The sequence below is a fragment of the Malaclemys terrapin genome, chromosome 2, assembly GCF_027887155.1.
Source record: "Malaclemys terrapin pileata isolate rMalTer1 chromosome 2, rMalTer1.hap1, whole genome shotgun sequence".
Classification (NCBI taxonomy): domain Eukaryota; kingdom Metazoa; phylum Chordata; order Testudines; family Emydidae; genus Malaclemys; species Malaclemys terrapin.
The window spans coordinates 80808575-80835681 of NC_071506.1; the positions used below are offsets into that span (position 1 = coordinate 80808575).

Sequence of the window (27107 nt, forward strand, 5' to 3'; positions counted from 1 at the left end):
AATGTTAAATAGCATAGTAGGACCAAGAATAGATCCCAGCTGGACGACACTAGAAACACACCCATTCAATGACTATTTTGTTTACAATTACATTTTGAGACCTATCAGTTAGCCAGTTATTGATCCATTTAATATGTGCTATGTTGATTATGGATCATTCTAGAGTCGCAGTCAAAACATTATGTGGTAACAAGTCAAACGCCTCACAGAAGTCTGAGTATATTACATGAACACTGTTACTTTTTGCACCAAATTTGTAATCTCATCGAAGAGAGATATCAGGCTAGTTTGACAAGATCTATTTTCCATAAACCTATATTGATTGACATTAATTAATTACTGAAGGTAATGAAGAAGCGGATGGGAGTGGATCAATGAAGATCATTTTCACCAGGAAAAAACTACACAAACTACTGTAACAGTAAACAGCTGGCAGTTTTTAATGTCTCCACTTTCCTCACTAATGCTGGATTATTTACAGATTCTGGACACTGAGGGGTTCCCTGTATGGCACTTGGCAAAGCATGCTAGAAGGGTGTGATTTGTAAAATGCTCTAACGGGCCACACTCTAATTGCCTTGTGTGGACCCTGCTGGTGTGCTCTAAAAGGTACCTAATTTGCATTTACATAGTCCCAAACCGGACTATGGTTGGCAAACAGACTGTGCTTCATCCTGCCACATTTTGAATTTGTCATGGTGGTCTGTGCACTTATGACCTCCAGGCTTGATTAGTGCAATGCACTATACCTAGGAATAAAATGCTATTAAAATTTCCTATTAGTTCAGAATGCTGCCAACACCTACTTGGCAACCTGGCTTCCACAAGCGTATCACTCTGGTGCTTTGCACTCCAAACCCTGATCCCCTCTCTTACGTATCTGCCACTGACTTCAGTGGGGGCAGGAATTCACCTCTCATTTTTACTCTTTGCATTACACTGGTGGTAAGCTCGGTGCAAGGACCATTTTTAGTTCAGTGTCAGTAAAGTACCATGTACATCTACAGGGCTACAACATAAGACATTTTAATTAAAATTACAGCTAAGCCCTCAGCAATTGTGCTACTCTAAAGCATCACCACCACAGTAGCCAAACGGCATCCACAAGTCCCCAGTATTCTGAAGCACACTTATATTGCCCAGAGAGTTGCTTCATGCTGCTCTCGGCATTCACCTGGGGGGATCCTGAATAGCTGAGAGCATAGGTGCTGACTTTTCAAACTGCTGGGGGGTGCTCGACCCCCGTCTCCGCCCCAGGCCCTGCCCCCACTTCACCCCTTCCCCCAAAGCCCCACCCCACCTCCACTCCACTCCCACCCCGTCTCTTCCCGTCCAGTTCTGCCCCCTCCCTCCCAGCCTCCCTGCATGCCATGAAACAGCTGTTCACGGCGGGTAGGAGGCGTGGAGAGAGAGGGGGGAGGCACTGATCCGTGGGGCGGGAGGTGCTGGGGAGGAGGGGAGCTGATAGGGGGACTGCCCTTGGGTGCTCAGAACCCACCATTTTTTCCCCGTGGGTGCTCCAACCCCAGAGCACCCACAGAGTCAGCGCCTATAGCTGAGAGGTTAGTCTTCTTTCTCCTGGAACATTCCATTATAGCAGGAATATTTTCTTCTTTTACAAAAAATGTATTTGAAGAAGTCTTTGGTAAAGAGAATATTTATGCTGCAATAATAAGCAAATGCAAAAATGTTTTCTAATAATAACCAACTACATACTAGTGGGAGGACTTCTTACAGCATCAGAGTATTATCTCATTCTTTGACTAGGTGCCAAAATACTTCTTATCTAACCTGTCACCAAGACAGCACTTTACCCTATAAGATGCCTTAATGGTATTAAAGTCAACTATAAAGCAAGATGGATGTGTTTTTCACATTTGAGAAAGACAGTCAACAAACACAAAAGCTGGCATGAGATTCACTTTCTGCTCACCACTGTTTATTGCCAAACGATTTTATTACTCAGAGCAGTTCCCTCACTCACTGAAAGCCTTGTTTGCTGATGTACACAACTTGGCACCGTTTTTCAGGCTGACATCAGAAAACATCTTTGAATTCTGAAAACCACAATACCCCCCAGACATACTCTGCCTCCCTGCCCCCAGCTGCTTCTGAAAATTCAGCTTTTTCCACCAACGCCCTACTCCTCCCTGAAAAATCCCATGATATAAAAAGAAAACCAACTGGTGCCTTCACATGTCCACATGTAGAGATAGCTATTATACAATGGGATTTCACCAAGAAAAACTTAATATATATATTAGGTATTCCTGGGGGAATTCTGCACCAAAAAATTAAAAAATGTGCACAGAATATTTTAAAATTCTGCATATTTTATTTGTCAAGATAATGCAATATAATCACTCTGGTTTCAATTACTTTTGTAATTTATTTAAACTACAGTACAATGGATGGAGAATGGAAGTGGGGCGCTTTGGAGGAAATCCCCAAACCTTCCTGCCTAATAGTAATGTAGCTAGGTTTGTCCCTTTATTTCTAGTTATTAGTCAACAAATATATGCAGCCATATGCTCAGTGTGACTAGAGAATCAAACTCACAGTACTGGCTACTGACCATTTCCAGAAAGGTCAGTAGCAAACAGTTCATGGAGCACATTTTGATAAGAAATTTTTTCAGTCCAAAAATTTAGACCAGTTCTAATCACTAAAGCACCATAAACATTTATGAGGCCATACTGTCCTTTACACCACTCTGGCAATGTAAAGGAGCCTTAACATTTTTACACCTGTTTTATACTCCTGGGGGAATTCACTAAGACAATGGGAACAATTCACTAAGCAGGCAGGCTGCTACTTTCTACTCTGCCTAAGGGGACAGAGCCTGCCCCATGCCTACCTCCTCAGAAACACCCCAACGCCCTGCCCCTCCACACCGAGCGTGCTACAATAGTGAGCGAGAGGGACAGAGTGTCTCTCTCTTTCTGTCTCACACACACATGCATGACTGCCCAGTACAACCCCCGGCAGTGATTTATATCTCTATTGGCTGCTCTGGGCACCCGAACCAACCTGCTTGTGCTGCTGGGGAGGGGCGTGTGACTGCTCTTCAGGCTCCCTTTGCTTTCCCATCAGAAGTCATTTTTCTGCAGGGAAGCAAAGAAATCTGTGGGGGACATGAATTTTGCGCATGCGCAGTGATGCAGAATCCCCGCCAAGGGTAATTAGGGATCAAAAAAGAAGAAAACAGGTAACAGCACAGTAATTCCAGGGCAACTTGGGGAAAAAACAACTACTTTTCCCACTCAATTTTGAGCTCCAGGTGTCACCTCTCCTTCCATAAACAGAGTAGGACCCTGATCCCACAAAGCTCTCCTGGAGACAATAGAAGGAGTGTGTTCTGTCTCCATGGTAATGGCCTCTTTTATCTGAGACCTCAAGGAAGCTCCTTTACCAGAACTTCATGGAGTTGGTGCACTGCAGGGTTTTGGGACTGGATGGGAAGCAGCAATGAACAGCTACTCCCACAAGTGTCATTCTCTGCTTACCCTGGACACTTTCTTACATAAATCTGACTGTGAGCTGCCTGAAGCAGCATGAACTCTTGTTGAATTTGTTCCATGGCTGCCACTGCACAGCTGCCAAGAGGGTTTTACCAGGGAGGCCACAGTAGCAGTGTGGAGGGCTAGTACTTCCACAGGAATGAGGCTCACTTCCCTGAAGGTTCCAGAGCTTCACCGTGTTGGGATGCCCCTGCCTCTGCCTTTTACCCAGGGTGTGTAACCCCTTGGCCACTTCACAAGGTGACCGTCCTGATATAAGCAGCAGGTATAAAGACAGCCAAAGCTGCTGAGGAGACCATTTTCAAAAGCAACAAAATCCTGTTTTTTCTGGATCTGTCTGATGACCCAAGCAAGAAGGGGAGATGACTTATTTCCTCCCATAAATGTGCAGTTGGAGAGGAAGGTGTAGAGGCAACTATCCTATTCCCAGAAAAACTCTGAGTTTGAGGAGAAAATATTTTGAGAGAGGTGAAATTTGCAGCAATGTTTCTGGACAAGAAGGGATGTAACTCAGCTGACTTAAAGAAGAGGAAGAATTAAAATCTGTTTCTCTCTTTCTCAAGCGCTTGCCAAGGGAAATTACTGTGTTGACAAAATTCTGTGACCTTCTAGGAAGCTGAACCATGTGATATATACTTAGACTTAGTCCAGTATTCCAGACCCCGTTCATTAAGTTTAACTGTTGTGGCTTTGCTGCCCTGCATACAAAAACAACGGATGGACACACGAACCATGCTGTCTGGGGAGGTTTTCACAGAACCATAGAATGTAGGGGCTGGAAGGGACCTCGAAAGGTCATCAAATCCAGCCCCAGGTGCTGAGGCAGGACCTAATATACCTGGACCGGATAGAATATACCCGACAGGTGTTTGTCTATACTGTTCTTAAAAGCCTTCTACTATCTCTCTTGGAAGCCAAATTCCAGAGTTTAACTACTTTTATAGTTAGAAAGTTTTTCCTAATATCTAACCTAAAGCTCCCTTGCTGCAGATTAAGCCCATTACTTCTTGTCCTATCTTCAATGGACATGAAGAGCAATTGATGCTCATCCTCTTTGTAGCAGCCTTATCAGATCCCTTTCCGTCTTCTTTTCTTAAGCTTAACTATGCCCAGTTTTTTAACCTTTCCTTATAGGTCAGATTTTTCTAAACCTTTTATTATTTGTGTTGCTCTATTCTGGACTTTTGCTGTTGTGTTTTCTCCTTAAGTGGCTTATCTTTGTGGTTCCAGCTCTTCCATTTACTAAAAAAGTGGAGGACACTGAACCAAGAGGAACACAACCTCTTAGCATACATATATATTTATCCGCTAAGTTTAGAGTGCAGCAATTTTTATGTTTATGTAATATGTTTGTAAATAATGACATGTTTTATGACCCATCTTTATTGCTCCAAGAGGTTATGGATTTATGATGTTCTGCTTTTGGCCCAAACCAAAATCTTAAAAGAGATGGGATGGGATGCGGGGGGTGGAGGGGGGGGGGAGAAGGGAGAGAAAGTAGTCTTTTTTAACTGCAGGGGGAATTCCGCACCATTACACACCTTGAGAATTCATGCCCCCCGCAGATTTCTTTGCTTCCCCACAGAAAAATGACTTTCTGATGGGGAAGCAAAGGGAAGCTACACACCCCTCCCCAGCAATGAGGATGCATCGTTTCCTGCCCTCGGAGCAGCTGGTGGAGAGGTAAATCATGGGGGGGGGGTTAGGGAGGCAGGGCTGTGGACACCCATGGGTGTAGTTTGGGGGGGTACATGGGGTCACATGTCACTGCCCTCCCCCAATTTCTGCGAGTGCCAATCTGCCCAGGACTTGCGCTGCTCGGCTTGCCGGGGCCCAGGGGGGCTCAGTGGTGCCCACGCTGCACCTCCCCCCGGCATGTTTCTGGCTTGCTTGGCCCTCTCCCTGAAAACTGGGCCCAGGCGGGGAGTGGAGAAGGTGGGACGGAACAGCTTCTCTCCTGCTGGGTGAGGGAGAGTGGCTGCTCTGGCTCGCTGACACCGCCCTCTGTGTCCTAGTGCCGGTCATATTCTCCTTCTATGTGTGCTGGGTGCCCTGCATGGCCACAATTCTGTTTTCTGTACAATGGTGAGTGGGGCAGGGTAGGATGGTGGGAACATGCAGTGGGGAAGGAAGGGGGATGGGATAGGGCAGGGGGAAGAGAAGGGCATAGGTAATGGGACAGGAAGAGGGGGATGTGGGAGTGAGGGGAGGGGTATAGGGGCAGGAGACAATGGGGAAAGGGTAGCATCCAGACCCCCACCCCCACCAGATTCTCCCTGAACCTCCCACTGAGCCACCTGCACCCAGATTGCCCCAAACAGAACCCTCTCACCCCACACCTGGATCCCCTGAACGAAGCACCTCCACAGCTGGATCCTGATGGGCTGAGCCTGCCTGCACACACCTGGAGCACCTGGTGTAGGAGGGGCAGGCCCCGGAGTGTTTCTGGGGCAGGCTCAGCTCTTGAGCTGTGTCAGGGTTCGGTGTAGCCTCACTGCCGAGTCTGTGTCCCAGAGGGGCTGCTGCAGGGTGATCTCCCTCCTTTGTGCAGCCAGTGGCCTGTACTCCCACTGCCATGCTGGAACCTCCATGTTTATCGACAAATAAAATTTGCAAAATTTTGCACAATTTTAAAATATTGTGCATAGATTTTTTATTTTTTTGGTGCAGAATTCCCTCAGAAATTTTGGCAATTTTCATTTCCACACTGACATAATGCTTTTCTGGCATGTTCCACTATCCCATTATTTGTTAGTCTCATTGACAAGGAACGCCAAGGGAAATATTAATGGGCTAGACAGCTGATATCACTGTTTTGGTGGCCTTTTCTGCTAGATACTAGATATGACTAATATGAAAATGAATCCTCTGGGCCATAAGTTTATAAATGCACTAATAATAGGAGCCTGCTGTGCAAAGGACAATACAACCCAACCACTTATAACTATGGGATCAAACAACAAGGAGATGGTTTCATTCTTTAATTCTTATGTTTTCACACAAAAATGGTACCAATTGCTACAGTTTAGAGCAGCTGCAAAGACTGCTTTGACAATGCACAATTGTTTGAGTCTAGAGCTGGATGGGAAATTATTTTCCCATCTTGGGAAAATGTTCAAGATTAAAAAAAAAAAAAAAAAAATCCCATCCCAAATCAGGACAAAAAGTTAAAATCTGAAAAAAATATGAGTCCAGTAAATGAAAATTGCAATTTGACCTTTTTTATTTAAAACAGCATTTTACTAATAGTTAGCTTAAAATCTGACAAAGTCATTTTGAACTAAAAAACATAATTTGATTAGAAAATGTTAAAACAAGATTTTTCAACAAATAATTTTTTGAACTGAGAAATTTGTTGAGACACCCCCGTTCCTGTGAACAATTTCACTTTCGACCAAAAAAAAAAAAAAAAATCCACAAAATTTCCAACCAGGTGTGATTGAGACTATGAACATCTAATCTTCCACTTCCTCTAATGAGAAATATATTATAAATCTGTAGAAATTGGTTTGACTAACACACAAAGGTTAGTCATTGGGTAGTTTTTAAGGAATTGTGAGGAAGGTGCTGTATACAGTACAGGAGGCTCTCTTCTATGTTGAGCTAGTAGAGATATTCTTTTAAAACACAATTGGTAGACCACTTGCACTGGAACATCAAAGACCAAGGTTCAACCTCCAGCTTAGGTAAGTAAATTGCCACTAGTGTGTGTTCCTGTCCATGGGAAAAAAAAAACGCATTCTCACTGCTACAAGAGATAGATAAATCACACTTCAGTACCCATGACAGAATCAGATGCCTCCAACCATAATGGGACCAGGTAACTAAGACTATACAGCGAGTGAGGTAGTCATCCATCTTTTTTAATCAAAAGATCTATATTTTCACTATAAAACCAGGAGTCACATACCAATAATATGATTAAATTCAATACTTAATTTGTTTTATTTACCTCGTGTTTTCAATTAACCCCATAAACATAAAATTAAAGCCACTGTCAGCACTTTCAAAGTTGGAGTCCTCAAGCTAGGTGACTAAATACATCATTAGGCACCTGAATAAATCACATCAGAGGAAGGATGGTCCAGTGGTTAGAGTAATAGCCTATGACTTGGGAGACTGGGGTTCAAGTCCCTGACTCACCACAGGTGTTCTTGTGTGACTCTCTGGAAGTCAGGTGTGAGTTTGGCCATGCCCAACCTTTAGCTGCCCTGCCACCCAGTGGAATCCTTAGCCCTGAGTGAGGTGCCTAAGCTCCCTGTACAAAGCATGGGGAGAGTTAGGCACCGAAGAAAAGGAATCACAAAGGCCAGCAAGCAACGGGGAGCTACCTAAGCTGGTGTCCTTCATGACCACTGATGACGGTATTATATCTTGTGAGTATGACTGTGGCTAAAATGGCTGATGAGTGAATGGCAGTCCTTTTTGCGTTGAGTGCATATGAAACTTGATATCGGGGAAGGGATTCAAGTCTGTGCCACCGAATCTGCCGTGTCTCTGTCACTCAGCTTCTGTACCACAATATCCATATGGAGATTAATCTCAAATTGAGTAATCCCATCACTGACTGCTGCTCACCAGCATGATCTAACTGTTGCTGATGACTCCCAGCTATAGATGTCAACGTTGTGCTGCTTCCAATTATGCTTCAGAGTGTCCTTCAAGTGTTTCTCCTGGCCAGCGTGTGTGAGGTTACCCACTTTCAGTTCTCCGTACAGCAACTGCTTTGGCAGTCTGGTGTCATCCATCCTGAGCACATGATCAGCCCAGTGTAACATGAAGCAATGAGCATGGTTTCAATCTCTGTGGAGTGACTGTGTTCCAGAACCTCATTACTGGTAACTTTATCCTGGCATTTAATGCCGAGTATGCCACATAGGTGTCATACATGTAAATTTTCTAGAAGCTTGATGTGATGCCTAGAGCAGGTCTAGGTCTTGCACCCATACAACAAATTGGACAGCACAATCCGTTTATAAAAGTTAGCATGGTTTGAAGCTTAATATCCTGTTGCTGCCAGACGCTGCTTGATAGTATGCCAAATAATGAACTGGCTCGGTTGATGCATCCTGTCAGCTGCTTGCCTATAGTAGCATCATTTGACAATGTGCTGCCAAGATAGCAGAAGTCTATAACAGCATTCAGCTGTGTGTTGCTGATGGTGATTTTTGGTTTTGTGTAGGGTTTCCCTGGTGCGGTTGATACATGACTTATCTTTTTCAGACTGATTGTCAGCCAGTACCCTTTTGCAGACTCTGCAAATCTGTCTGTAATCAATTGTATCTCTTCTTGAGTATGTGCCTCGAGAACACAGTCATCGGCATACAGCAGCTCATGAACAACTTCTCAAAGAGCTCATGAAGATTGTGGCCTGTTCAGGTCTGCTTAATACCATTAGTGATAGGAAATGGGTCAGAAAGAACACCTTCTACACAGACTCATCCAAGCATTCTGTCATAAGTAATGTCGGAATGTTGGAGAATTTTCCTGGACAACCAAACTTACATAATCGTTGCTGAAGTCCAACTCTACTGACAATGTCAAATGCTTTAAAACAGGTTGATGAAGATAGTGTAAAGGTCCTGTTGCTGTTCTCTGCCTTTCTCCTGCATCTGATGAGCTATGAATATCATGTCTGCCATTCTTCACGTTGTCCTGAAACTGCATTGCGACGCCAATAGCGTGCGATTAGCGACATCGCATAGCACACAATAGGAGTACCCTGGCCAGAACATTTCCAGCGATGGAAAGTAACGAGATACCGTGATAGTTGCCACAGTCAAACTTTTTACTTTTCCTCTTGTATATGGTGACAATGGTGGCGTCTTTGAAGGCTTCCAGTCCATCTTCAGTATTCCATATATTGAGAAATAGTCCATGCTGTCGCCTCAGCAAGCTCTCATCTCCTCACTTGCATATTTCTGCAGGAATGCCATCTGATCTGGGAGCCCTACAGTTCTTCATGGCACTAATTACAGTGCGGACTTCATCGAGGGATGGGTCTGTGTCCATGTTGTAATATGTTGGCTAATCCACTACTCTTATTAGTTCCTCATCTGTAATGTTGGATGGTGTGTTCAGAAGATCACTGAAATGCTGTGGCCACCTCTGAAGGATTTCTCCTTTGAAAGTGGTCAGTGTTAAGTCAACCATGCTCATAAAAGGGTGTGTGTGTGTGTGTATGTGTGTGTGTGTATGTATGTGTGTGTGTGTGTATTTCAAAGCAGCATAGAAGTCTTTGGTCTCATGATGGTCAGCAAAACCCCGGATTTCTTCTGCCTTGATATTTCACCATTAATACTGCACATCTCCTAGCTTAGATTAGATGTCATTATGCAGATTCTTATGTGCGGTTACAGTTAACTACAGGAACATGGGATACAAGAATCTGATGGTGCACCTCATGTTTATTTAGTGAGTAGCCGTTGGATTTCCAGGTCATTGTAACCTAACAGCATCCCAATGCAAGAGGTGCTTGTAAGCGTGTAAAGGACTGGGGCGTAGGCAGTCTTGCCTAGCAATCAGAGTTGTGCTGAGGTCTTCCCATCAGGGATGGCAGTCACCGGGCTGGAGTTAGAGGAATTGCAAGGCCGGGTGCCATAAACAAGAGTAAGGCTCAGAGTCAGGCTGGGGTCAGAGACCAGAGGTAGTACCACGTTAGAATTGAGAGGCAGGACTCAGGGTCAAAGTCAGGCTGGAGATCAGAGGCAGTACCAGGTTAGGACCATGAGGCAAGAGTCAGCATCAAAGTCAGGATGGAGTCAGAGATCAGGAATCGAGGCAAAGTCTGGCACAGTAACAGGCCAAGGTCTGTGTTCGTTGCCCAAATAACTTCCTGGGGCAACCCCTGGGGCTAAGCAGGGGCACTTGGCCAATCAGATGGCTGCAGGCTACCATTACCCTAGGTCTTGTGGGCGGTACTTCCTGCAGTGCCTATTCTCCAGAGTGCTCTCCAAGTCTCAGCCTCCAGAAAGCATTTTTCACTTTTATTTGCTTGTAACATTTATTTGCTTCTAGCTCTATACTTAGGGCCCTACCAAATTCATGGCCCATTTTGGTCAATTTCATAGTCATAGGATTTTAAAAATAGTAAATTTCATTATTTCAGCTTTTTAAATGTGAAATTTCATGGTGTTGTAATTGTAGGGGTCCCAACCCAAAAAGGAGCTGTGGGATCGCAAGATTATTGTAAGGGGGTTGTGGTACTGCTACCCTTGCTTCTGCGCTGCTGCAGGTGGCGGCACTGCCTTCAGAGCTGGGCAGCTAGAGAGCAGCAGCTGCTCGCTAGGATCCCAGCTCTGAAGGCAGAGCCACTGCCAGCAGCAATGCAGAAGAAAGGATGGCCAACAGTTACCGCTCTCCAGCCACCCAGCTCTGAATGCAGCACAGAGGTAAGGGTGGCAATACCATGATCCCCCCTAAAATAACCTTGTGACCCCCCTTCAACTCCCTTTTGGGTCAGGACCCCCAATTTGAGAAACTCTGGTCTCCCCCGTGAAATCGGTATAGTATAGAGTAAGAGCACACAAAAGACCAGATTTCGGTGGTGTGAGGGGGGACGGGGGACACCATATTTCACAGTTTGTGACGTGTTCTTCATGGCTGTGAATTTGGTAGGGCCCTCTTTATACTTGAACTCATTTAAAATCCTATCTCCTTTTGATAATAAACTTGCTTTACTCTTAATCTAAACCAAACCAGTGCTGTGCTTGATTGTTAACTCCAGTTAATATGGCAAGCTGCTTGGTAGTAGATCTCTAAAAGGAACAAATGAACTTCAATCTCTCTCTGACTGGTCCAGGAGAGGGCTGGACATTGCAGAGACATGGTATTGGGGAAATTCAGGACTGGGGGGGGTGTTAGTTTCACCTTGTCAGGTGTAACCAAGGCTAGTGGAGGCCAGAGTGTGGCAGGGGCATAACAAGAATCAGAACTGCTGAGGCAGAGTTGCTTAAAGACACTCAGTGCATGCATTTTGAAGCACTCAGGTTTACAGGGCAGGCGGTGACAACCCCTCACTGATCCGGATTGCACCCGGATTGTGACAGTAATTCTAGCCAGTAGGAAGTGCTGAGGAGAAGGTTGCAGCCTAGCCCCAGCTCATCAAAAGAGTCAGACACCTAACTCTTTTCAGGATTCACAGCAGTGAACCCTCTCCTGGAGTTTGGCGCTTAAGCCAGGTCAGCCCTTCCTCAAGAAAAACCAGAGAGAGAGGCTCCCCATTAGGCTTACCTATTATATACAATAGTCCAGGGGCAGGCCCTTAGTGGGAGGTGGGAGACGAGTATTCAAATCCCTGCTCGGCCTGGTTTGGAACTCAAGCTGAACTTGGGACTTCCAGATCTCAGGGAGTACCCTAACCATCAAGCTACAGAGCCTGTCTTCAATGAGTATTTCATTATTGATACAAAGTGGAACAGCTTCAACAGGAGAGCGAGAGAGACCAGCCCCAGAATAATCAATAACTGGGGTTTAGGGCACCCACATGGGATATGGGAGATATGGGGTCAAGTTCCTGCCCCAAATCAGGCTAAGTGGAGATTTGAAAATTGGCCTCCTAATATGACTGCCCTAAGCATTGGGCTTCTGGGTATCCTGGTACAGCCACCCACCCACCACCTGCCTCCCTTAGCTATCTGTGTTGGTTAGGTGTGCTCTGAGTCCATCTACTGGTTTGGGGCCCACAGGCGAGATAGGGCTTAGTTATCAGCTGTGGTGTCGAGCAGCTGGGACACACCAGGACTCAAGCAACTCTGTGCATGCCCAGAGGTGGAAACTTGGGCACCACAGGGACTTTACCAGTGGAAACTTTAGGCCTGCAGGTAATGTAGGTGCCTACAGGGTTAGGGGGCAGCTGAGTGGCGGTTTTGAGGATTCCAGTGGTGCCTAAGGGCTTGGCTACACTTGCGAGTTAGAGCGTATTAGAGCAGCCCCGGACACCCTAGCTCACTACCCGTCCACACTGGCAAGGCACGTAGAGCGCTCTGACTCCAGGGCTAGAGCGCTCCTGGTACTCCACCTCAGCGAGAAGATTAACGCTTGGTGCGCCTTGGCTGAAACGCCCGGGCATCAGTGTGAACCAGGTGTTGCATTACTGCGCTCTAATCAGCCTCCATAATCCCCTTAAGCCAAGGGGCCACTCTTGTCATTGTTTTGGAATTGCTGCAGGAATGCGGATATGCCCTTTGAAGGCTCCATTTCTGACAGCCGGCTGCTTATCTGCTCTGAGACAAAGCAACTATTACTGTGGAATGCTGTGTGTGAGAGAGAGAGGCGGGAGGAGGTGTGGAGGGGGTCTGTTGCTGTCTGAATTTACAAGACAGCATGCTGACATGCTCTCAGCCCCCCAAAAACCCACTCTCTCTCCCCCAACATACACACAACACACTCCCTGTCACACTCCACCCCACCCCCACACCCCCATTTGAAAAGCACAGTGCAGCCACTTGCATGCTGGGATAGCTATCACAATGCACTGCTCTCTGTGGCCGTTGCAAGAGCTGCTAATGTGGCCATGCCAGTGCGCTTGCAGCTATGGACAGATTGCAGCGCTTTCCCTACTGTGCTCTACAAAGTCTGGTTTAATTCAAAGCGCTCTACATCTGCAAGTGTAGCCATGCCCTAAATGTTGGACTTAAATGCCTAAAATGGCAGTCAGGCACCTAAGTCCCTTTGTGAATCTAGCCCTTAGTCTCTCTATACCTCAGTTCCCCATCTGTAAAACAGGAACAACAACACTTCCCCACCTCTTGGGATGTTGTGAGGATGAATATCATAGGCGCTTACTGCGTGGGTGCTCTGGGGCTCGAGCACCTACGGAAAAAAAAGAGTGGGTGCTCCGCACCCAGGAGCCAGAGCTTGAGTGTGGAATGTGATGAGTTCTGTGCTGCTAACAACTTCTGCCCTTGGGGCAGGGAGTTTGTTTACAAACAGAGGCAGGGTGATTAAGATAACAAAAGGCTTGTCATTAAATTAAATTAAGGATCCTTACATGATCCTTTTCAGAGTAGCAGCCGTGTTAGTCTGTACCCGCAAAAAGAAGAACAGGAGTACTTGTGGCACCTTAGAGACTAACAAATTTATTAGAGCATAAGCTTTCGTGGACTACAGCCCACTTCTTCGGATGCAGAAGTACTCCTGTTCTTCTTTTTACATGATCCTGAAAGCATTCCCAGGTACTCCAGTTAAAAGATGGGAAACAAAGGGTAGGAATAAATGGTTCATTTTCAGGATGGAGAGAAGTAAATAGAGGTATCCCCTGAAGGGCTTGTACTGGTCTGGGATTGGGGCTGTTCAACATATTCATAAATGGTCTGCAAAAAGCGGTAAACAGTGCGGTGGCAAAGTTTGCAGATGATACAAAATTATTCACGATAGCTAAGTCCAAAACAGACTGCAAAGAGTTACAAAGCGATCTCACAAAACTGGGTGACTTGGCAACAAAATGGCAGATGAAATTCAATAATAAATGCAACAGTAATGCATATGGCAAAATATAATCCCAACTATACATATAAAAGGATGGTTCCTAAATTAGCTGTTACCCATCAAGAAAGAGATATTGGGAGTCATTTGCAGTACTCTGGAAACACTGTTTCCAGAGTACTGCAAATTCATAAGAATTCTTCTCACTGTGCCTGTATCATCCTGAACTGTTGAATGCAAATTCTCCTGCTTCAGAAGACTTAAAAATTATCTCCAGTCATCAATGGGGCAGACACAACTGAATAATGTAGCTGTCCTTAACGTGCATCAAAATAATACATGGGAACCTAGATGTAAATAAGATTGCTGACAGTTTCATCCAGAAAGCTACAGTGAGATATAAGGTCTTTAAACTGGGACGTTAGTGAAGACAGCTTATAGATGATGGCAAAGATTTTAATATACTGTAATTCAGGATAATATAATTATGTAGTTCATAACAATTGAATCATTATTAAAATAGTAAAGATACCAATGATAGACACATTCAATAACTAGAATATGAAAGAAATGTATAAATATGCTGAAAATAGCCTCCCCGCAAAACTGAGGGAGTGCCCCCCTCCCTCCCCAAACACAGATACCTCTTCAAAAGCACCCACCGGCAAAAACAAAAGTCAGTGCCTATGATGAATACATAACATTAAAGACTATGAGGTGCTCAGATTTAAAAATTTTACAGTGATGAGAACAAGATGAGTATGATCGACCGACCAACCTGATTTTCAAAGGTGCTTTACATTCAGAACTCCCATTAATTTCAATGAGAGTTGAAGGTGCTTAACATTTTTGGAAAATCAGGTCATTTCCTTAGATGCCTAAAGGGGGATCTAGCTGCCCAACTTGAGGAAACCAAATTTTGAAAGTGTTGACGCAACATTTTATTTTTAACCAATATCTCCGTGATTATTTGTCTGTATGTAGTACAGCATTTTAAAAATCATGCATCTTCTGTTTACTGTGTGTGCTCTCTAGATAAAGGGATCTTTAATATGATTATGGAAATACTCTGCAAGACTGCATCTGCCAATAAAGATAAGAAAGTATGCAAAAAACAAAACTTACTGTTTTCGTAACAAGAAAAATATTCAGTTTTCTTATCAGACATGTTATTGGTGTATACACTAAGATAAAATACTACATACATATTTTACATCCCTTTAGCAATTGTTGGAAAAAAATACATGCTGATGTAGATTACTGCCTGTGGACCAAATTTCACTCTTTCATAGGCGAGTTTTTATGCTAAGTTTTTGTGTGCACATAACAGGGATACAAAATTTACATGCACACCACAGGTATTCAGGCACTTTACTAATTTGCACGTGTAAAAATGTATCTTGCTGGAGTGCACTACTTTATGCATAAAATGACAGATGCCAGTTTGACACTAACAAAGAGCCTGCAAAAACAACTTTGTTATACCATATAGTCTCTGCACTAAAAGCTAAGTTTAAAAGGAACTATAATCACACATAGCCAAATTCTGATATCTTTACTTATGTTGAGTAGCACTTTACATCACAAGTAGTATTATTTCAGTGGGACTAGTTGCAGAAAAATGTGTTACTCAGTGTGAGTAAAGCTATCAAACTCTGGCTGACGATCACACTAATCAGTGTTAAATTAGAATTTACATTTATCTAGTCCTCCATTTGGCTAAATTCATCTCCCATGTGGGCTGGATGAAAGGGATTGGAATAAAGGTCCGTGTTTTGCTAATGTGAAAGTCAGGATCATCTCTGTACATTTACCATATCCTCTTGTATTACCATCCCTACAGAAGTTCAAAGGAGCATCCCACACTAGATATCCAGCACTCCCTGGAGCATAGGGTGAGACTCTGACTAGTCATGGGAGTACGTGGCCTTAGCTCTGTCCCTCCCCATACTCGTGCTAGGATATGGAATGGTGTGGGCATGCGTGCATGCTGCGCCTTTACAAAGCGGCAGTGAAGGCTACTACTGGACACACTCCCCCAGTGTTTCTTTGAACAAAGTTCCAAGCATCTGCCATGTAAAGGGAGATTCCCTCAGATTGCCTTTAACTCAGCCACTACAGGTGCTCCTACCCTACTGCACATCTCAAACACAGGAGGCCCAGTCTTGCCCTGAACCCATCAGAGTAGACACAGAACGTGTCATATTTATTGTTTAGTTTGACAGAGGCAATAACACTATATTTCACCCCCTTATCTGTATTCTCTTCTATTGACAGAATACTGTCAATACTCTTCTATCCTTTTTTACCTCCTCTTAGAGCTCTCTCTCTACTCACATTCCATTTATCAATTCCCTTTGCTCTCCTCTCCAGAAATTCCAATTCCACCATTTTCCTCCCCTGCAAAGTTAAACAACTCCCTTACCCACGCAAAAGGATCTCTATCTCCTAGACTACCAGTTCTCCTGATCTCTCTTTTTCTGGGAATCCTATGTCTCTAGCAACCTCAGCCCCATTTCCACAGAACTGCCCTAACAGGCCAGCTGGCTTTATGCCCCTCCTCCTGTCCCCTGGCTCCTGTAACTTGCGCTGGGGACCAGTCTGGAAACCCCCTTATCCCTCCCCCCTTAGATGCATCAAGCAGAGCTTAGGTGTACCCAAAGATCTGGCTCTAGTCTCAAAAATGGTTTTAAGGAACAGTTTTAACCAAATTCTGCTCAGTCCCACATGATGGTAAAACCTGGTTAACTTTAAACCATTGTAAAAAAATGTTTTTAAAAGTACTTTCCTATTACACAACTCCTTTTGTAAAGTAGATGGGGTCTTAAAAATCCACTGACTAGCAATTCAATCGATTAGTAATTCACTTGAAGAAGCTAGTGTGCATCTTCATTTAGACAGTAACTTTTTAATTTTAATCTGAATGGGTTTTTATTGACTGTGTTACATGGTAATTTCTAAAGGTTAACTTTGCTGGGTAATGGTGCTAAATGTACGCTAACCTTTCTTGTGACCCCACCCCAAACTTCTGAACAAAACATTGCTTGTGCAGTACCTGCCACTTCTGGTATCGTGTTGCCGCATGCTCTTGATAAAATGAATCTTCTTAAAATTCTTTGGTCTGGGTGAACCTGACAGAGTCCGACATCTGAAAAATAAATCAGTTAAAAAAAATTTAGTCAGCTCCCTACTGGACAGCTGAGAAGTCTCAACACAATGACAGGAAGGAAAGACCAGACAAATGATTCAAGTCACCCTGTTATAGGAGTCAGCAGGAATGATGAAGACAATAAGTCTGGAAATGAGAAGGCGTAAAATTAAACACACACACACACACACAAACTCCACAAAAACCCAGCAACATACAACCTCTCGGACTTTGCTGAGGTATGTTTGACACAGTTTTCTGAAATGATCAGTAATTAGAACTCTTTAGCTGAATTGGAATTACTCAAGATGCAATATACACACTTTCATTTTTGTGTCCTCCTCAACCACTTTAAAAAGTTTGTTAGAGTTAAAATTAAAAAAGAGAGTGCATCTATCTGTTACTGGAGTGATTCTCCTGTTCATTTTGTTCAAGAGGTCAGTTATTTCTGTGATAGTTATAAAACATTTGAACAATAGATAAAGTAATTGCTTAGGAAAAAATATCTTAGAAGTTCTAAAACCAATTTTTTGTCTAACATTTTTTCTTTAAAATGGTAATTTTTAAGATAAAGTGCAATAGGAGAAAAAATAAACAACGACACTCCTTTATGGACTGAAACAACAGTACATTTTGTAGATTTGTGTTTTAATTACCAATTTATTTTATGTAGACTCTCACTCTCCGGAATTAATGCATTAAGGCCCAAATCGTAAATTGAGCAGCCAGGCTATGCACTGGGATTGTTCCTCAGGAGTTAGGGAGAAAGGAATCTTTCCCTGATGATGAAGCAGCAGCAGAACCATTCTCTACCTGCAGGCTGGAGTTGCCTCCATGGTGCCTGTACCATCACACAAGGGAAAGAATGGCCATTGTATCCATGTAGTAGTAGCAGATCCAGCAGCCCTGCCTACAGCTGACCCCAGTCTCAAATCCCAGCATCGTGGAAATGTGCAGGGAGGTCTGCTTCTCAGAGGGGAGGGAGAGTAAACCCATTTGAGATCCAGAAATCCTCCCTCCCTTTGCAATGAAATTGTGTTGCTTCCACTCCAGGAAGAGAGCTCCATGCCAGTTGAGGCACGAGAGTGGGATCTGCCTTAAGAGTTCTATCCCGTCTTCTGTTACATGGCCTGTACATACCGTATTTTGGACAGCCAGCTACGGTGCATGTATGCCCAAGCATGGTAGTGGATTTTCCAGGATACATGGGCAATGCCGGTCACACACAGGAGAGTCTAGGATTGAACTTTCAACAGAAGTTTCATATGATTTTTAGTAGTGGAGTTAGTAGCCAAATACCCAGCACATCTGAAGATGAACTGCTGTGAGGTGCACTGAATTTCCGTAGATCGTTCTATTAGAGGGCATGGTGGTGTGGGGGAGTTAGCTCTCCACCTGCAGAACAGGCCAGAGGGCCCAGCCACACACTACACATCTTTGTAGAAGCTGTATTGATTCTCCACCTGCTCCCTGGCAGTACAGTTCCAGAGACACCCTGACCCCATGCCAATATCTCCCCTAACTCTCAACTGAAAGGGAAAATCCCCACTGTGGCAGGGATTCCATTGCAAAAGTAACACAGCCCTAGGTGATTTTGTGAATTAGCAAGTAAATAAAATCCCACTTCACCAAATGCACTTTGTTTATTTCTTTTGCCAATTATGTTTCCATCTGAATCGTTTATGAGACCACTTTATAAGGAAGTGTCCTTTGTAAAAATAAAGTAGTACTGGCAATAGGCCAACTTGCTACTGCCTCTACTATTAAATTTTTGCTGGGAGGTGGGGACAGGCAGCTATTTTTTGTGCATATTAGCAAAACATGGATAAGCAAGGTAATGTGGTAAATACCAATATATGCTATCTGGGTCCCCAGGTAAACAGAACTTTAAAATTAAACTTTTGCCTCACTGAATAGCTGAACTGGAAGCTTAACTCTCTGCTTGGATCTCTTTATATACTTTTAATTTTTAAACCTAGCGCTGCAGATTGCCTCACTTTGGCCAACTGCCTAGTGACTAGTCGTACAATCACATGGCAGTCTCCAAAAAGAAGCCATCTCTTCTTGGCTGCAGGATTAACATTGTGATGAGCGGAAGATACAAAGGGGTGGGGACAGACTCCTTAAGGGATAAAAGCCAGTGTGCTGGATAATGAAAGAGCACAACTGAGCATTTTCACCTAAGAACAAGCAGTATCATAACCACCAACCTCAAAATAACAACAAAACCCCAAATACACATGCACAAATAAAATAAATAAGAGAGAATGACAAAAAGCTTAAACTCAATTTTGTAAAAATAAAGTGTCTGTTAAATAATTATGATTTCATTATCGTTAAGGCTCTAATGAATCCTAGCACTGACAATCACAGCTCTAAGTGCCCTTCCATTCTCTACCCAGCCAATTTATATTGTCACATCTTACTGTCTAAATCAGGCAATTTTTGAGTCAGAGTCTATCTACCACCTTGTACTACAAAAGAGGATAAACAGTATGAACCAGATTTTGATACTCTTCATCCTGGGTGTTTTACTCCCTGAGCAAGCTACTGCTCAATATGAGTAAGGGCGGCATAATCTGTCCCTATTATACATAACACGCAAACGGACATACAGACAGTGTATAAAATCACCTCCGTAGTGGAGCATTTTCCTCGATGTCCTCCAAAGTCTCCAGAGAAGAGCGCTGGGAGATCAACCGACGCCTGAGGAGAAAAGAAATAACCACCGATTAAAAAAAAATAAAAATCAGAATTCTTGTTTCTTAAGGCAACATGCTGCACAGTTGAACTGAACCACGTTTTTATATTAGACAGGTTTCATTCTGTTCAGTCCTACTTATCTTCGAGATCCACACTGATTCCTACCATAAGTAAACCATTTCATAAAAGCTTTTCTATCAAAACAAAAATTGAATCTTTATGTTGCCAACCACAGATTTCATGCCACAGCACTCTCCCCAGTTTATACCCAAATTTGCTTTTTGCTTTTCAGTTTCAATATCTACATAAGGACAGCATCTCATCTATTTTGTTGCAGATAGCATAGACGTATATCCATATCACCATGAACCAAACCTGACTTCCTATCATTCACATTGCTCTAAGGAATGCATTTCATTATACTTCTCTTCACACTCCGCTCCCTCCAAACACTATTTTCCTCCAATTTTCACACATGAATGGGCAATTATTGTCCCCTGGTGTCTCATTGCTGTTGGGGGTGGATCCTAATATATAGTTCAAAGATTGTAAAACTGGCAGTAGTGGGTGCTAAATAGCAGTTTAAAATGAGCTCTCATTAATCTATCCTCTTCTGGTGTTGATTTTATGAGGTTCTATACATAGCAAGGAGGTTCTCTCTGTTGAGCCAGACACCCCTTTGATGAAATGCAGTTGTCAAGATGACATATATTGTTTCCTTTACTCTCAGGTTTTTTTAACTGTATTTTTATCATGAGAAGATTAAAATAAAGAAAAAATATCATGACCTAATGTTTAATAGGACAGGATTTACTCTACAGCACAGGTGAGAAGTGTTGTTTTTGTCAGAAGGAAAATAAGAGTGGGACAGGAAGCACAGGGAAACCCCAATACTGTATTAAGGAGAGTGCTGCTGCACAGACATCAAGTTACTAGAGCCAACGAGGGCAGTGCTCTTTCCAAGCCTGCTGGATTGAGGTGCTGTGGAGAGGATGCAGGAGCAGCGCAGGGACTGGTATAATATCAGTGGGAGGCAGGTTTTGAATGAGGGACAAAAATGGGGGCAGGGGGAGATGTGAAGACTGAGCTAAAGCACCCACTGCACAGCTCTGCCCCCTTCCTTTTCTCCCTACGTTTCTCTGACCTCCCTCTTTCCCCTAGCACAGGGAAGGAAGGGAATTCTGGGTCCTTCCCCTGAACAGGGAGCTCCTAGTGGAGCTGCCATGTGGAGAAACTGTTGAAGGATGGGAGCAGTTGTGGAGGAGGCCCAGGTGGCACCACTTCTCTTCTCTCCTAAGTCACTGAAGGGAAGGTGCCCAACTCTCCACCCCCTTTCTTCCCCCTCCTCCTCCTCCATGATGGTTCTGCTCCACCAGCACTTCTGAGCTCCCAGAGAGTAAAGGTCCCTTTGATGACAATGCCTTATTCATCAAGGGATCACTGAAAACCCAGTTTTTGGAAACCCAGTTCTTCATGAAAACTAGTCTTCCAACTGGGTTTTGAAAAAAAAAAAACCCATAGTGTTTGGATGATCCCTTACGCTAACAATAGTCATCTCCTAGGATACGCTGCCCCCTCAGTAGCTGTGCCAGAACACAGATCAAAGTGGTAAAGGTTGGCAAGGTGGCAGAGACCACCACTTTGCACCCTGCTAATCGCCACACCCTCTGCCCTACTCCAACACCCTCAGCATCCCCCCCACACTGCTCTGACCCCACCCCCAATAGTCCCTATCTTTAAACCCCCAAAAATCTGAAAATATTTATGAGTAGTTCATGAAGGCAGATACTGTGTATCAGGCAACCCCTTGATCAAATGACCTAGCGACTTGCTTTCCTTTGATCGCACTCAATCCCATTGTTCGGGAAATAGCTGAAGATCATGAGTCATGATTACATTACTCTAACTGCTTACTAGAATCTTTCATCTTCTCTCTGTTTAATTAATGCTGAATTCCTTGACAATACTTTTCAATTAGAAATAGAGTCTGCAAGTGGATGTTAGAGCACTTTAAAATATTGCTCTGAAATTGGAAATTTTGGGCATCCAAAAGGAGACCCAGTAGCATGCTGGCAGAGAACAAGGAACACGCACAACACACATCAGTGAAAGCTGCCGGCTGAGCTGGAACTCAGTGCATGGATGCAGCTCAGGTTCAATGGCCAGAGCACATCACCTTGAGCCAGCCAATTACTGTGACAACAAAATGTGACACACAAATCATCTGCCAGCAAATCATCGTCTTGCGACAGAGCACTAGTCTTGCTGCACGTACACATTTTACTCTATTAGCTTCATTGGTTCTGGGTTGACCCACAGTGTAGCAGTCACTCTACCCTCAATAACTTTTAAAATATTGCTTCCCCAAAGGGGCAGTGGGTACTATACACTAGCTAAAACAAATGCCAAGTGGGTGAAGATCAGAACAACAGCCTGAGCCCCATGTGTGTGTGGGGGTGGGGGGGGGGGAGTTCTAAGAACCAGGTGACTTTATAAATACATAATTTTTAGGAGATCTGTATTTCGGGAATGCCTAGCTTAAATGACCCCAAATATGATCTAATCTTACCCTGCAACCCCTGAGGTACTGCAAGTTTCAAGACAATCTTGAGTACAATTTTAGAGTACTTAGCCAGCCAATTACTGTGACAACAAAATGAAAACAAAATAGGGCACCAAAAAAAGAGCCACAAAAAAAGGGGGGGTGAGGAAAAAAATCTAGCTTTCGTGCAATGTCACAGTTGATATTAAGCATGGCGAGCCGATTCAAATGCTCTTGTCCCATAGCTGAACGGTGATAGTTCTTTACCTGCTTCAACATGTCAGACAGGTTATTATCCTTTTCACTGAATCAAAACTCAAGCACTCAAGGTATAATATAACAGGCTAAACTGAAAACAAAGGGATGACATATACATAGTAAACACAGACACGGATACAGACAAAGGGATAATGTCCAAAAATTTCAAACGTGTGTCCTCACGAAACTCACTGTACAAGATTGTCATCACAAATTTTCACCTTGAATCGGGGCCTATAGACTACGAAAGCCTATGATGATGGCCAAGCTACCAAGCTAGGGCTCAACCAACCAACCAACCAGTCACCTCTTTTAGCTACCATATGAAGATAATAATGAGGAATTCTCACACACAAATAATTCCTTAGTCAACTAGATGTAAAACTATAAAGACACTAAAATGTAACAATTCTCTACCTTTCAACACACACTTGATCCAGCACCAGCCACTAGTAGTGGTTTGTTTATATAATCAGCTGATCTGAGAGGACAGGTTCATCACGGTCTAATCTTGTGCCATCAGAACCGATATATTTTTATTAATATTTATGAACATATTAAACTATTTAATATGACAAAATCTAGATCAGTTAACAAAAAAATTATGTCTTGTACCAAATCATCTCTCTCATTTGCTTAAATTTACAGCTCTAAGCTGAGTGGGTGTGTCACATTTTGGTCCGATAGGGATGCGCATAAAAACAAGTTGCGAAACTTACCAAATATCAAAAAATTAACAAGTGTCTACATTTGAGGCCCCCTTTGAGCTTGATGCCCAGGCCAAATGGCCCTCCTGGCCCCCGCTCTAATAAGCCCTGTGTCAGACTGAGCCATGATTTAACATCATACCATTAAACCCTACTTAAGACAAAGCAATAGACATGTCCATTTTCTTCCCACCGCTAGTGCTTTTTCACTTTGTGTTCTTGAGAATAAAAAGTTTGCAACTGAATTCTGTCCAGTGTGGAGGACTATTCCTACTGCTTTACCCTACTTGTGCAAATAAGTCGCTTCTGCTCATACTTGTCCTGGAATGCAGCTCCCTGCTGTTTGCAGTGCAGTGCATTTGTGTAATTTGCAGAGTAATTTGAGAGATTAAAAGAAGTGAGCCAAACTATGAGCTACAGCAGTAACATTCTTTACATTTACAGCAGAATATTATGTATAACAAATGCTCAAGCAAAGAAATTCCAAGGATTATGGCAGAATACTCCAGAATCTGAGCTTTCACTGAAGAAACGTAGTTTGTCTGGATGTGAAGGTAGCCTTGAGAAGATGTACTGCTTTGAGTCTTTTTTCAGGGTAGCAGCCGTGTTAGTCTGTATCCGAAGAAGTGGGTTGTAGCCCACGAAAGCTTATGCTCTAATAAATGTGTTAGTCTCTAAGGTGCCACAAGTACTCCTGTTCTTTTTGCTTTGAGTCTGTAAGCAGACAGACTGAAACAATAGCACTGAGTGTGAATCTCCTCCAATTCATCAGGGGAAGGGGGTACTTTTGAAGCCTAATTATGATCACTTAAATGCCAACATGATAAGCCTTTTCACAACTGAATGTCACACTAGAAACACCAATTAAGGAACGTATCTACTGTGAACAAACCCACATCCTGTGTTGCACAAACATTATAAAAGGACTTTTTTTTTTTTAGGAATAAAGCTTTTGAAACGGTAAACTATAGAAATAATGCTGAAAGTGGGGTAAATAAAGTCAAATTCTGTTTGACAAAGCCTTTCTAATCACCTGTACTTATGTTTTTTAATGTTGATTTCTAATATTAGAACTTTCTCCCGTTGAGTTCTCACACTTAGAGCTTATTTGTACAAACTGAAAAGGTGTATTTTAAAACTTGTTAACAGGTTATTTTGGTGTTGGTTGACACACAAATGTGCATCAAAAATAATTTGTTTTCATTCACACATTGTCATTTTGGTGCAAGACTGTATGCAGATACTTATTTTGGAATAAAAATGTTCTATTTCAAGAAAAACTTTAATAGGACACTTATTCTGAAGTAAGAATGGTCAAATGCACACCTGCCTAAAATGACAATAGTGTGTGAATTAAACAGATTTAGTTATTTTGGTGCAAGTTTGTGTGTAGACCAGCCTTTAGTTAACATGGTTTAAAATTAGCATAGGTTCACCTCTGCTGGCAAACTCATGCTAAAATATGACTTGCTCTGTCTAAAACTTGCGTATTAAAATACATTAGTTAAAATGTTAAAGGGTTTCTTAACTAGGAAAATTGGTCGAGTTTAGTTCTGGTTTAGCTAACATATGCTAGCTAAACCTGATCTAAACTCAGTCATTTGCTCTAATATAGCTGCAAGGTAACACATTTGCTCGATTTAGCTGGCCAAGTTTTTCCCATAGAAATATGCTGCTGTGTAGATGGGGCCTAAGTAAATATTGCCATTTGTAGTTGAGTGGACCATATTCACTTGCCTGGAATTAAGGATTTCATATCCATTTTTGAAGGAGGATAACTTTATAGTTCTGAAATCCAGACCTTGTTATAATGTTGCTGCCCAGAATCCCATTTAAGCAGAAAGTGCTGATATCCGGTCTATTGACTTTTGACACATGGCAGCAATTTCCCTTAAACATTTGTCTGAAACAATCTTCTTTGCTACCTATTCCCTCTCAGCTCATTACATCAGCCTACAAATGACAAATATGGATTAAGAATGCGCTAAATGATAGGTCTTAAAATGGAACTGTAAATGGAGACTCATCATCAAGTGGGTGTGTTTCCTGTGGAGTCCCACAGGGATCAGTTTTGGCCAGAGCTATTTAACATTTTTATCAATGACCTGGAAAAAAACATAAAATTATCACTGATCAAGTTTGCTGATGACACAAAAATTGAGGGACTGTAAATAATGAAAAAGCAGGTCACTGATTCAGAAGAATCTGGATCACTTGGTAAGCTAGGCTAGGGTTACCATACGTCCGGATTTTCCCCATGTCCGGCTTTTTGGTCCTCAAATCGCCATCCAGGAGGAATTTCCAAAAAGCAAGACATGTCTGGGAAAATAAGGAGGCATGGTAAGGGGATTGCCTCCTCCTTGGGCTCCAACTTTCCCTGCTCCCGCCACTCTCCCCAGCCCAGCAGCAGCCGGAGTCCGGGAGGAGGCAGCTGCGAGCTCGGATGCCGCTGCTGGCCGGAACTGGGGCCCAAGCCGGGCCAGTCCGGAGCCACTGGGACCGGAGCTGGGGGTGCTCGGCCACCGGCCAGTGGCCAGGCCGGAGCTGCTCGGCCGGAACCGGGGCCCGAGCCAAGCCGGGCCCGCTGGGACAGGGGCTGGGGGTGCTTGGCCGCTGGCCGGCGCTGCTCAGCCAGCGCTGGGTCCGGGCTGGAGCCACTCGGCCGGGGCCGGTGGGGCCGGGGTGCTCGGCTGCCGGCTGGGCCAGAGCCGTTCGTCCAGAACCGGAGCCTGAGCCAAGCCGGGCTGGAGTGACCGGGGCAGGGGTGGAGTTGGGGTGGGGGCGGGGCCCCTTGGAATGTCCTCTTTTTCCAGGACTGCAATATGGTAACCCTAAGCTAGGTGCAAGCAAAATAATGCATTTTAATACAGCTAAATATAAATGTATACATCTAGGAACAAAGAACATAGACCACGCTTACAGGACGGGAGACTATATCCTCAGAAGCAGTGAGTCTGAAAAAGATTTGGGGATCATGGTGGATAATCAGCTGAACATGAACTCAGTGTGATGCTGTGGCCAAACGAGCTAATGCAATCCTGGGATGCATAAACAAGGGAATCTCAAGTAGGAGCAGGGAGGTGATTTTACTTCTGTAGTTGGCACTGGTGTGACTGCTGCTGGAATACTGTGTCAAGTTCTGGTGGCCACAGTTCATGAAGATGTTGATAAATTAGGGCTAGTCTACACTGGAAACGTTGAAGCGCTGCCACTATAGTAGCGGCAGACCTCTCTCTCCCAGCGCTCTAAAAAAACCCACCTCCACGAGGGGCGTGGCTCCCAGCACTGGTGCACTGTCTATACTGACGCTTTACAGTGCTGAAACTTTCTGCATGCAGGGGGGGTGATTTTTCACACCCAAGTGAGAAGGTTGCAGTGCTGTAAAGTGCCAGTGTAGACAAGCCCTTAGAGAAGATTCAGAGAAGGATTAGAAAACATGTTTGATTGTGATAAATTAAATAGATTCAGCAAGCTCAGTCTAACAAAGAGAAGGTTAATGGGTGACTTGATTATGGTCTATAGGTATCTATATAGGGACAAATATTTAATAACGAGCTCTTCAATCTTGCAGAGAAAGGTAGAACATGATCCAATGGCTGGAAGTTGAAGCTAGACAAATTCAGACTGAAAATAAGGTGTAAATTTTTGACAGAGAGGGCAATTAGCTATTGGAACAATTTACCAAGGGTTGTGGTGGATTCTCCATCACTGACAATTTTTAAATCTAGACTGGATGATTTTTTAAATGATATGTTCTAGGAATTATTTTGGGGGGAGTTTTATGGCCTTTGTTATATAGGAGG

At 43.6% G+C, this 27107-nt stretch overlaps 2 protein-coding genes across 6 annotated transcripts in view; one reads left to right on the forward strand and one right to left on the reverse strand.

The window, feature by feature from the left end:
• The window catches only part of TMEM241 (transmembrane protein 241), a 188035-nt gene that overhangs the window by 146745 nt on the left and 14183 nt on the right, over positions 1-27107 (forward strand). The window lies entirely within an intron of this gene.
• CABLES1 (Cdk5 and Abl enzyme substrate 1) overlaps positions 1-27107 on the reverse strand; it is a 128913-nt gene that overhangs the window by 52752 nt on the left and 49054 nt on the right. For all 4 annotated transcript variants that reach the window (XM_054017794.1, XM_054017793.1, XM_054017796.1 and 1 more), the window contains exons 2-3: positions 19729-19800; positions 17002-17094 (exon numbers count right to left, since the gene is read on the reverse strand). In XM_054017794.1, the coding sequence (XP_053873769.1) occupies positions 17002-17094; positions 19729-19800 (165 nt within the window). The remainder of the gene's footprint in view (positions 1-17001; positions 17095-19728; positions 19801-27107) is intronic.